At 41.1% G+C, this 13,030-nt stretch overlaps 1 protein-coding gene across 3 annotated transcripts in view; it reads right to left on the bottom strand.

Annotated features, from left to right (window-relative positions):
- Nucleotides 1-2,674: 2,674 nt before the first annotated feature.
- smtnb (smoothelin b) overlaps nt 2,675-13,030 on the bottom strand; it is a 299,570-nt gene continuing 289,214 nt past the window's right edge. The window contains exon 20 of one of the 3 annotated variants that reach the window (XM_059987985.1): nt 2,675-6,523. In XM_059987985.1, coding sequence (XP_059843968.1) covers nt 6,397-6,523 — 127 coding nt within the window. In that variant the 3' untranslated portion in view covers nt 2,675-6,396. The remainder of the gene's footprint in view (nt 6,524-13,030) is intronic. The other 2 variants (XM_059987982.1, XR_009515412.1) reach the window with 2 other exon arrangements.

Raw genomic sequence — 13,030 nt, 5'->3', positions numbered from 1 at the left:
ATGGAGTTCCTGATCTCATTTTCCCCCTACCCGACGCATAGTCTCTCTCAATTTCCCCTGACTACTCTCAAAGTCTTTAGCTGTTCCCTTCTGAATGGGTTCCAGCTTGTTGACCATGTTGCTCATGGATGGGAATGCCACAAGAAAATCTGCAATTTACTTCTGTCAGCTATTCCGGCTTCATCATCCCATAAACAAGCATCCCATGTCCTTGTCCCCCAACCCTCGACCTCCTGGCGCAGAACTGGTCTCCAGACTGAAATCCACAGCAATAAATCTATTTCTGATCCATGGGTATGTCCAATCCCAAACACTGGTATTGCATATGATTATGAGATAAAGTATCTTAAATTAATGAAAATATAAAATAACTTCTTGTGGCAAGATTGCCCATGAAGGTCAAAGAGCCCAAAGGTAGCACAAAACCAATGCAGTCTCAAATATCCTATCATCCAATGTTACCTAACTCCTAATCTGGGGTCCACAGACCCCTAGGTTACTGGTAGGGGTCCATGGCATAAAGCAGGTTGGGAAATCCTGTCCTAACTAATGTTTTTTTAAATCCTTTTGGTGGATTTCAGTCATTTACATTGCACTGTGAATTGGGCTGAGGAAAGTCAATGGGCTGGACTTCTGATTGAAACTGATAGTGAAACTATCAGAATTCACCATCACTCCCTAGGAATCTGGCAGCAACTTCTGGAGTTCATGCACATGCATTAAACTTGAGATAGTCATAGCTGAAGTCCTTCAGTGGTTGTTTTATTTATCAACCTTCTCTAGTGTGACCTCTGAAAATCATTGAATTGTTGTTTTGATTGCAAAATACCCGGTGAAAAATTGGGCATACTAGGGAACCCTTTGAAGTGCTTTCAGACCACAATCAAAGGGAGTAAAAGGCAAATTGATGCCAGAGTTTGTTAGATATTGCTAGTATAGTACCAAATAAGTCTTGGCCTGAAATGTCGACTGTCTATTCATTTTCATAGACACAGCCTGACCTGTTGAGCTCCTCCAGCATTTTGTGTGTGTTGCTTTGCTAGATTTTTGTAGATAGCTCTCTTTGAGACCAGCAGTGAATATTCAGAAAAGTGGGAATTCATTCGTTTTGAGATTTCTAGAGTAGAGTTTAAACTATATCATCGACAGAATGGAATAATTACAGCCAGTACTCTGACTTGCAGTCATACAAGTCTTTCACTAACAACTCGCTTTATTATAACATGGCATGAGCCTATGTTTGAAGAACACCTGTACATTCAAGCCCACTAACATAAAAATGGAATTATATGGCAGTTTATTTATTTGTTGCACATTTTGAAACCTTAGCCTTTTTTTTTCATAAGACAAAGAATAACATTTGGCACAAGCTCCAAAATTGAACATGCAATGGAGCAGGTATCATACCCATCTTTCAGAACAACGTATGAACCTTGCAGCCAGATTGCGCAGATGTATCTGCGAGCCATGGATTTATATGCTGCTTGCAGTGAATCAGGTTTGAGAACTCTTTCTCCTTCATACAGTCACTGTCTTCCTTACAGCAATTATTATCCTCCATGTACCAATGAACTAAAATTCATGGTTTAACCACTTATATATTAGTCAATATTCATCCAACACCAGTGGTAGTGCAATCTTAAAAGAATCTACATTCTACATTTTCAGATTTAATCCTGGCTTAACTCCAACTTCCTTTCTAACCTATTCTTTGCTCTTTATCTGCAGAATGTAGGTAACACTGGCAAAATGTTGAATGAACATGTTAAGAAGGCATCACGAGGTGTACAGCAGGCGAACTATTACCCAACAGAAGATGTTACAAGTGTTTGCGAAAGATAATATGGACCAAGTTGCTGCACTGTAAACATTCCTAAAAAAAAATCAAGCTGGCAACCAAAATACTATTGTTCAGAATAGAGGAAATTTATTAGTATTTTTGTATTTAAGATGCCAAGTCACGTTTAGCATTTAGTTTTTACCTTGAAGGACCATATTCAAAACTTATTTTTTATATGGCAGTTTACAGCTAACTTGAGGAGAGAGCTAATTGCAACATCTGAGAGATTGAATGCACTTGTAAACAGAAGTTAGGATCTTGTGCTGTTGACATTTAGACATACAGCGTGTGGCTTACTTTCTATAAAAATGCCACTCCGGGTGGAGCCACTCTAAACCATGGGCCTGTATTTTCCACATGAGCGTTAGCTTCCAGACTCCACCTGCTTTTATTACCAAGTTTTCTGAAGGCCAGTCCCTGCAGGTCATCTTTTCGCATGGTTGCATCAGAATGTGTCCTTAGCAAGGTAAATTCATTTGGTCAGCACATTAAGGAATTCATGGAAATCTGGGCAGATTGGATCTACACTCTTGTCAGATTTCTGAAATTGCTTTCTTTACATTATGGTAAACTATCAGTCAGGACAGGCATGTATCTACGCTTTCATTTATCCCTCAAGGTAAAAACATCTTGAAGGAGAGACATGGATTAATCAGTAACTGCCTGGTTATCTGGTGAAGCTGGTCAAAGGCCAACAATTCTCCTCTCCCAGTGTCCAAGAACCACTGGTTTCCAATCCAAGAATTTCATCATTTTGAGTACAAGGAGGATAATCAATAAAAATAAATCTGGATTTCTAGAAACAAATATTAAAACAATTTTTAAAAAACTGTAGCAAGCTCAATGCTAATTTTAATAAGAAAACATAGTCCAAATGGACAATAAAAATATTTATACAGACATACACATGCGCGTGGCAGTTTTCTTCATACAGTTACATATAGAAACATTGCACTGTTTTTTTTTAATATATAAAATGTGGCACTAATATCTACAATGAATATGCATGTGGTTTGCAAAGGTCAGTCTGCCCTGTGTAGATTATTTAAAACACACACATATAATACCCTTGACAGAGAGAAACACACCAAGCTGATTTTGAGTAATTTGAAAACCAGAGCCTGCAGCATTCTTGCTTCAATAAACAGTGTCAGGGATTTGAACCCTCTACTACAAGGTGACAGAAACCTTGATATTATTTGAAATGTCTGAGTGTAATTATTTGCTTATGATACTGGTGATTATTAAAAGTATCAGACCATGGGAGTCATTTTTTTTTCTTTTAGTTAATGTAATTGAAGAAGCTGATTTAAGCATTAAAGATTTTTATCTATAATGTACTTGTATAGTTAAATTAGTCTTCTACCTCTGAAATTCATTTCACTGGCTTCAAATGCAATGAATTTCCAGAGTAGAGCACAAGTGTAGTGTCGCATCTCCATGTTCTTCTTAAACACCCTTGGGATTGAGGAACTCTCGTTTCCACTCTAGTTCCGTGGGTTCTGGGGTGACTGCTGAAGCCAATGTGGGAACCACAGATTTCTCTACAGATAAGGCAGGAGATGCCTGATGCACCATCAATAACTCTCGGAGACGGGAGGCGAACGATAGGCTTTTTTTTAGCTGCAAGAGACCACCACACAACATCCTGGAGACTGAGGGAGGAGCAGTGCCTCCAATCGCCTTTATACAGGGGTCTTTGGGAGGAGCCACAGGAGCAGTCAGCCGGGGGGGGTGGGGGGGGCATGTCCAGACAGGTATATGTAGTTCAGCACAATGCCTAAGGGAGTGGGCAGGTAGGTAGTTTGTGAAGTGGTGTAACACATACACACACAAAATGCTAGAGGAACTCTGCAAGTCAGGCAGCTTTTATGGAGGGGTCCTGATCTATGGATTAGTCCTAATGAAAGGTCTCAGCCCAAAACGTTAACTACTCATTCCCCTCCTGACTTGCTAAGTTCCTCCAGCATTTTGTGTGTGTTGCTCTAGATTTCCAGCATCTGCAGAATCTCATGTTTGTGAATGGTGTGATCTTTCTGCCTATACGCTACATGTACTATGAATATCTCAGCTTACTCCTGTTTTGCACCAGCAAACTTTAAAAAAAAGGTCCATGGTTTAAAAATATCACCAAAGCTGCACAACATGATGAGTGATCGCTTTATTACATAACTTGCTGAACAGAATTTCACATTTGCATAGTACTAGAATCGGAAATTGTAGTTAAGCCAGTCATAAATCTTCCAGCCCCTCTCACTCCAGGAATTAATGGTGGGTAGTGCATGGGCGGTCCTGGTCTTCGGGAATGGGTAGGATAACGTGTTGCAAGTGAGAGTCTGGTTAATATTTTGGGTGTACTTTTTGTCACAATTCTTACAGGTGTTGATTGCTCAATGTCTACGATTATTATTTCTGATTTATCATATTTGCATTATTTCCTCAATTTATATATTAAAAAAAGATTTTATTTAATTACGTGCAATCATCTTTCTTTCTTTGGAGATGTGAAAAGACACCATACTGTTTTACAATATTATCAGTATTAATTATTTACCTGGCTTGACAGTGGAATATTTTAAAGTACAACTTTAAAAATAATTTGTCACTTGCTCTCCTAAAAGTTCTAAGCAGAGCTAACAATCATGAGCAAAATATAAAGTTGATAAGTATAAGCAGGCCATTAGAAAGCTTACACTTTCTCTACCATGGCTATTCCTTTTTTTTTACCTGAGTGCCATTTTCTTACACAACTCTCATAACATCCAAAATTCTATACATCACAACTTTGGCTATACTGGGCTACTGAACCTCCACAACTTTGGGTAAAGAATTCCAAAGATGCTCTGTTCTCTGGGCGAAGAAATTTCTCAATATCTTGCTCCAGAGTGGCTGACCCATTATTTTAAAACCTGGCTATTGACATGCTTCAGGAAATGAGCAATATTTAAATTTACCAGAACTATTGCAATAATGTGCAATGCAAAATCTACCCAAAGAATGGAGTCTCCATAATATGCACTATCAGTCTATTTGCCTATCCACAGCAAATTACTCATTCTCCCACCTCCAAGACTAGAAAACTTGAGTTAAAGAGCAAGGTTGGCCAGGTTAGCTCATTATTCCTTGGAATGAAGGAGAATGAGGAGTGAATTTAGACAAGTGTTTAACATCATGAGAGGCATATATAAGGTGTAACAGCCTTTTCCCCAGGGTGGAGGAGTCCAAAACTATGGGGCATGGATTAGTGCGAGAGTTTAAAAAAGACAGTTTATTCACACAGAGGATGGTGAGTATCTGGAATGAGCTGCTAGAAGAAGTGGGTGAAGCAGGTACAATAGGATCATTTAAGAAGCACTTGAAGAGATACATGGAAGGGAGGGGCCTGGAGGGATGTCGGCTGAAAATCAGGGCAACATGAGCGGCACAGATTCATTGGGCCAAAGCGCCTGTAACCATGCTGTAATGCTCTATAAGCTATACAGTCTACATTTGCTGAGAAATTTTCAGATACTCCGTGTATAGGCTTTGCAACAACATAGTGACATTCTCCATTCTACTCTGGTCGTTAGTTGTTACATTTTTCTATCAAATACTCAAGCATGCAGTAGGCTGTATTAATAAAATGGGGAAAATTAACTGTTAGACTTGTTACATGTGCAAGTATCACCTGGTGGTTGGACTTATCTCAGCACATAGAGATTCAACAAAGTCAATGGAACTAATCTAACAGGTACAATCCAAGTGATATTGATGCCTTTGCAAGCGCTAAGTGCTGATTACCAATTTCTCTCCCAAACAGCAATTAAGTTAGCTACTAATTTTATTGGTGACAGGAATACTGAAATTTTTAGTATTATAACCAAATGACATGCACACTTCCCTTTATCTTCCTAAAGTACAACATTTTTCTGCAGATGCGAACAATGAAATATAATTTCAAAATTAATTTTAATTGTACAACACAGAAGCTACCTTGCAAAAGTGAAAATGACAGAATAACTGTACACTGCACTGCAAAAGAGGTGTATCAGAATGAAGTGATAAGCCACTTGATTTGAATTTACCTTTTACTGCTTCTAGATATGCCTGTTGGGTGATGAGTGATGCTGGCGGAATGAGAGGTGAGAGAAAATGATGTGCTGCATAATTTAAAAAATCATTATATCCAATTTTCCTTTCTCTAATGCTAAAAACTGTTGTGCAGCCTTTGTGCCTTACTTCAGTGCTATAATACTCTGCAAATATGTAGGTGGATGATTATACAATATAAAGATTCTTTCTCAGTACATATATAAGATTTCTTTTCCTGATTTGGAGATAAAAATAGTCATGTGCTAGAATTCTTTAGAACACATAACATGAATAATACATCACCCTAGGATCTTCACCCTTGTCTGTTTGCACTAAAAGAAAGGAAATCCAAGCATGCAAATGCAGTACGTAGTGACTCATGTCTGTACATGTCTTTTGACAATTGCCTGAAAACACAGGCAAGCTGTGGATATATTTTATAAACAGAAATACAAGACACTCTGCCTTCTATCTCCCAGGTCCTGTTACTCGTACCTTCGTAGATGGTTATACAGGGACTGAACATAGGTGAAGACGCACTTAGGATCGGGTCTTTTGCGCATTATCATCATATCTTCTACGTCAATGAGGGGATCACAGGAAGCTACCTGTCTGCAATGAGAAAATATAAATAAAGCACATTGCACCAAAATAAACTTTGAATCTCTACAGTGCTATAAACATGCAATTGTTAAAATAATTACTTTCTGTATTCCTGTTTAGGTCTGTCAATATAATATACTATTTTTCAACCAAGACAGTGCCTTTTCTAATGCCAGCTATTGGAAAGTGAACAAGAACACTTCATGGTGATTCTTAATCCTTTCATCATTGTACCTATAATAAAGATCACATGAGATACAGGTCTTGTCTCTCGGTTAAGGCTGAACCCAACATATCTTTTAAAAATCTCTGTTAACTAAGCTGACAGGAGGAGAGAGTAGCTTCAGTTAGGAGGAGGAACAAGGTGACCAGGGTGCCTTTTACTGGAACAGCAAACAATGAAGGTTTGCATTTATAGAGGATGCTGAATTAAGAAAAAAAGCAAGGCATTCAACTGGAGATAATCAAGTAAATAAAAACAATCACAAAATATTAACTTGGACCTTAAATTGTCAGACATAGAAATCTTGTGGATCTCTCAATTCAGAAACAACTCATAATTGATCAAACAATTAAAAAATAATGCATCATCTAAAAATATAGTAAAATCAGTGCCCAAATTTCACAGCAAAAATTATGAACTTAAGGAAGGTCAGAATTTCCATAGTGCATGAAAGTGATTAAGAATTTTTTTTTCTCATTTAAGATACATGAAGTTATCATCTAAATATAGCTTCACTCAGACTCAGACTAACCGAATTAACAGAGGTGGTCACTACTGAACAGTGGGCATTATTCTTTTTTTCATAAAGTAGACATTGCTGGAACTACTGAGTAGGTCAGGCAGCCTCTGTGGTGATGGAAACAGAATTAATGAACAAAATTTGGAAACTTTAACTCTATTCCTCCCTTCACTGAAGCTGCCTGACCTGTTGAGTATTAGCATCAATTTTAATTTTAGATTTATTTCAAACGGTTTTCTTGTCTCATTCTCTTTAACATCATTATTCTGATTCATAATAGCCAATATACTTTGAACAGATTTAACATTAGTGTGGAATCAAAACTGAATTACCTGCATCAATACTGAATGGGTAGCCTACTTTCTATTTATATTTAAACTTAAATATGATTTTATATAATTGTTAAACTTTCACAGATGAAATACATTTTACTTCAGTGATATCAATAGACAATAGACAATAGGTGCAGAAGTAGACCATTCGGCCCTTCGAGTCTGCACCGCCATTCTGAGATCATGGCTGATCATTCACTATCAATACCCAGTCCCTGCCTTGTCCCCATATCCCTTGATTCCCCTATCCATCAGATATCTATCCAGCTCCTTCTTGAAAGCATCCAGAGAATTGGCCTCCGCCGTCTTCTGAGGCAGTGCATTCCACACCTCCACAACTCTCTGGGAGAAGAAGCTCTTCCTCAACTCTGTTTTAAATAACTGACCTCTTATTCTCAATCCATGCCCTCTGGTACTGGACTCTCCCAACATCTGGAACATATTTCCTGCCTCAATCCTATCAAATCCTTTAATTATCTTAAACATTTCAATCAGATCCCCTCTCAATCTCCTCAATTCCAGTGTGTACAAGCCCAATCTCTCCAATCTCTCTGCATAAGACAGCCCTGCCATCCCAGGAATCAACCTAGTGAATCTACGCTGCACTTCCTCAATTGCCAGAATGTCCTTCCTTAAACCTGGAGACCAAAACTGTACACAATATTCCAGGTGTGGTCTACCAGGGCCCTGTACAAATGCAAAAGAACATCCTTGCTCTTGTATTCAATTCCCCTTGTAACAAAGGCCAACATTCCATTTGCCCTCTTCACTGCCTGTTGCACTTGCTCATTCACCTTCATTGACTGGTGAACTAGGACTCCTAGGTCTCTTTGCATTTCTCCCTTACCTAACTCGACACTGTTCAGACAATACTCTGCCCTCTTGTTCCAGCTTCCAAAGTGGATAACTTCACATTTATTCACATTGAATGACATCTGCCAAGTATCTGCCCACTCACTCAGCCTATCTAAGTCTCCCTGTATTCTCCTAACGTCCTCTTCGCATGTCACACTGCCACCCAGTTTAGTATCGTCAGCAAAGTTGCTGATATAGTTTTCAATGCCCTCATCTAAATCATTGACATAAATCGTAAAGAGCTGTGGTCCCAATACAGAGCCCTGTGGTACCCCACTAGTCACCTCCAGCTAGTCTGAGAAACACCCATTCACTGCTACCCTTTGCTTTCTATCTGCCAACCAGTTTTCTATCCATGTTGAAACCCTGCCCCCAATGCCATGAGCTCTGATTTTACTCACCAATCTCCTATGTGGCACCTTATCGAATGCCTTCTGAAAATCTAGGTACACAACATCTACTGGCTTACCCTCGTCTAACATCCTTGTTACACCCTCAAAAAACTCCAACAGATTAGTCAAGCATGATTTGCCCTTGGTAAATCCATGCTGGCTCGGCCTAATCCTATTTCTGCCATCTAGATGTGCCACTATTTCGTCCTTAATAATGGACTCAAGCATCTTCCCCACGACTGACGTTAGGCTAACAGGGCGATAGTTCTCCGTTTTCTCCTTCCCTCCCTTCTTGAAAAGTGGGACAACATTAGCCACTCTCCAATCTTCAGGAACTGATCCTGAATCTAAAGAACATTGGAAAATGATTACCAATGCATCCGCAATTTCCTGAGCCACCTCTTTTAGAACCCTCGGATGCAGACCATCTGGACCCAGGGATTTATTAGCCTTCAGTCCTACCAGTCTACTCATCACAGTTTATTTCCTAATGTCAATCTGTCTCAATTCCTCTGATATCTTATGACTCTGGCCCATCCATACATCTGGGAGATTGCTTGTGTCCTCCCTGGTGAAGACAGATCTAAAGTATGCATTAAATTCTGTTGCCATTTCCCTGTTTCCCATAACAATTTCTCCCAATTCATTCTTCAAGGGGCCAACATTGTTCTTAACTATCTTCTTTCTGCTATCCCCTTTTATATTCCTGGCTAGACTGAGCTCATACCTGATTTTTTCTCTCCGTATTGCTTTTTTAGTTAAGATCTGCTGTTCCTTAAAACTTTCCCAATCATCTGTATTCCCACTCATCTTAGCCCTGTCATACTTCTTTTTCTTTAATGCTATACAATCTCTGACTTCCTTTGTCAACCACTGTGGCCCCTTCCCCCTCTTTGAATCCTTCCTTCTCATTGGAATGAACTGCATTTGCATCTTTTGTAATATGCCCAAGAATATCTGCCACTGCTGATCCACTGTCTTTCCTGCCAGGGCATCCGCCCATTTAACTTTGGCCAGCTCTTCCCTCATGGCTCCGTAGTCTCCTTTATTTAATTGCAACACTGACACCTCTGATCTGCCCCTATCCCTCTCAAATTGTAGATAAAAACTTATCATGTTATGATCACTACTTCCTAATGGCTCCTTTACTTCAAGATCACTTATCAATTCCTGTTCATTACACATCACCAAGTCCAAAATAGCCTCGTTCCTGGTTGACTCAAGCACAAGCTGTTCCAAAAATACATCCCTTAGACACTCCACAAACTCCCTGTCCTGGGGTCCAGCACCTCCCTGATTCTCCCAGTCCACCTGCATGTTGAAATCTCCCATAATGACTGCATTACCTTTAGCACATGCCAATGTTAACTCCCTAATCAACTTGTACCCAATATCCACGCTACTGCTTGGGAGCCTGTACACAACACCCATTAGGGTCTTTTTACCCTTACTGTTCCTCAGCTCAATCCACACAGACTCTACTTCCCTTGTTCCCAAGTCACCTCTTGCTAAGGACTGAATCTCATTCCTCACCAACAGGGCCACCCCACCCCCTCTTCCCATATTTCTGTCTCTACGATTGCACGTATACCCTGGTACACTCAATTCCCAGGCCTGATCCCCTTGCAGCCATGTCTCCGTTATCCCAACAATATCGTAGTTCCCCATTTTCATCTGAGCTTCAAGCTCATCTGTCTTATTTCTGACACTACGCGCATTCAAGTATAGAATTCTTAGCCCATTCCTCCTCTCTTTGCTTAAAACACTGTCTACTGTACCTAACCCAGCTCCTTGAACTTCCATCGGGCAAATTGCACCCTGAATTTTGATGACCTTCTCAAGATCACCCAAACCTTGTACACATTTAACCCCATGCACCTTCTGACCAACCCTCTGGATCTGGATCCCTGCCCCCTGCACATCTAGTTTAAACCCCCCTGAGCAGCACTGGCAAATACTCCTGCAAGAATGTTAGTACCCCTCCGGTTCAGATGTAGACCATCCCTTCGAAACAGATCCCAATGTCCCTGGAACAAAGACCAATTATCCAAAAACCTGAACCCTTCCTTCCTGCACCGTGCTCTCAGCCTCGTATTAATGTGCATAATCATTCTATTCTTCGCCTCACTCGCACGTGGCACAGGTAGCAATCCCGAGATTGTCACCCTGGAGGTCCTGCCTTTCAGCTTCACTCCTAACTCCCTGAACTCTCTAAGCAGGACCCCCTCACTCACCTTACCTACATCATTGGTCCCTACATGGACCACTACATCTGGGTTCATGCCCTCACTCTCAAGAATAGCCTGCACCCAATCTGAGATGTCCCGGACCCTGGCACCAGGGAGGCAACATACCATCCGAGACTCCCGATCTGCCCCACAAGATCTCCTATCTGCCCCCCTAACTATAGAGTCCCCTAAAACTATCGCTCTTTTCTCTTCCTTCCTCCCCTTTCTAGTTGAGGGTTCAACCTCTGTGCCAGAGGCAGGACCACTACAACTCATTCCTGGTAGGTCATCCCCATCAACAGTATCCAGTACGGTATACTTATTGTTAATGGGAATGGCCGCAGGGGTGCTCTGCTCTCTCTGCCTGCTCCCCCTGCCTCTCTGGACCGTCACCCATCTGCCTACTTCTTGGTTTTTTGGTGTGACTACCTCCTGATAACTCCTATCTATCACTGCCTCCACCTCCCGAATGATCCGTAGTTCATCCAGCTCCTGCTCCAACTCCCTAACTCGGTCTGATAGGAACTGCAGATGGACGCACCTTTTGCAGGTGTGGTCATCAGGGACAACTGTGTTGACCCTGACCTCCCACATACTGCATACGGAGCACACCACTGCTCTGACTGTCTCCCCCATACCTGAACTGGATTAATAGAATAAGTCTAAAAAGCACCTAGCGACCTTACCTTCTTCCCCTCAGCGAGCAATCACACAAGCTTACCGAAGTCCCCTTACGCCGAAGCCCACTTAGCCAAAGCCCAGGACTCTGCTTCCACGGACTCCGCTGCCCGCTCTGAAAAGAAGTCCTGCCTTTTAAAGTGCGCGCTCGACGCTGACTGGTATATCAGAGTTTATACCTTCATGATCTAGTCCTCATCATCTATTCTGAGTCCTTCCCTACACAAATTACCACAGTGCTATTGTTTTGTGTTCTATAAATCTTTACAGTTGAAATTACTCCAATTAAATGAAATGAAATGTTTCCAGTCCTCTAAAATCAGACATCACCGCATGTGGGAATATATCCATGTCTTTCTACATTGGCTCTCAAATTCTTATTTACTGCCAACATGGTCAGCATGGCTCTGTCAAAGGCAGGTCATGCCTTATGCGCCCAATTGAATTTTTTGAGGATGTGACTAATTACATTGATGAAGGTAGAGCAGTAGATATAGTGTATATGGATTTCAGCAAGGCATTTCATAAGGTACCCCATGCAAGGCTTATTGAGAAAGTAAGGAGGCATGGGATCCAAGGGGATCTTACTTTGTGGATCCAGAACTGGCTTGCACACAGAAGGCAAAGAGTGGTTGTATCTGGGAGATATTCTGCATGGAGATTGGTGACCAGTGGTGTGCCTCAGGGACCTGTTCTGGGACCCCTTCTCTTTGTGATTTTTATAAGTGACCTGGATGAGGAAGTGAAGGGATGGGTTAGTAAATTTGCTGATGACACAAGGATTGGGGGTGTTGTGGATAGTGTGGAGGACTGTCAGAGGTTACAGTGGGACATTGATAGGATGAAAAACTGGGCTGAGAATTAGCAGATGGAGTTCAACCCAGATAAGTATGAGGTGGTTCATTTTGGTAGGTCAAGTATGATGGCAGAATATAGTATTAATGGTAAGACTCTTGGCAGTGTGGAGGATCAGAAGGATCTTGGGGTCCGAGTCCATAGGACACTCAAAGCTGCTGTGCAGGTTGATTGTGTGGTTAAGAAAGCATACAGTGTATTGTCCTTCATCAAGAGCCGTGAAGTAATGTTACAGCTATATAGGACCTTGGTCAGACCCTATCTGGAGTACTGTGCTCAGTTCTGATCACCTCACTACCGGAAGGATGTGAAAACTATAGAAAGGGCGCACAGGAGATTTACAAGGATGTTGTCTGGATTGGAGAGCATGCCTTATGAGAATAGGTTGAGTGAACTTGGCCTTTACTCCTTGGAGCAATGGAGGATGAGAGGT

The sequence above is a fragment of the Hypanus sabinus genome, chromosome 13 (genome assembly GCF_030144855.1).
Source record: "Hypanus sabinus isolate sHypSab1 chromosome 13, sHypSab1.hap1, whole genome shotgun sequence".
NCBI lineage: Eukaryota > Metazoa > Chordata > Chondrichthyes > Myliobatiformes > Dasyatidae > Hypanus > Hypanus sabinus.
Note: the sequence above shows the minus strand (reverse complement) of the source record. Positions and strands in the feature narration are given on the sequence as shown.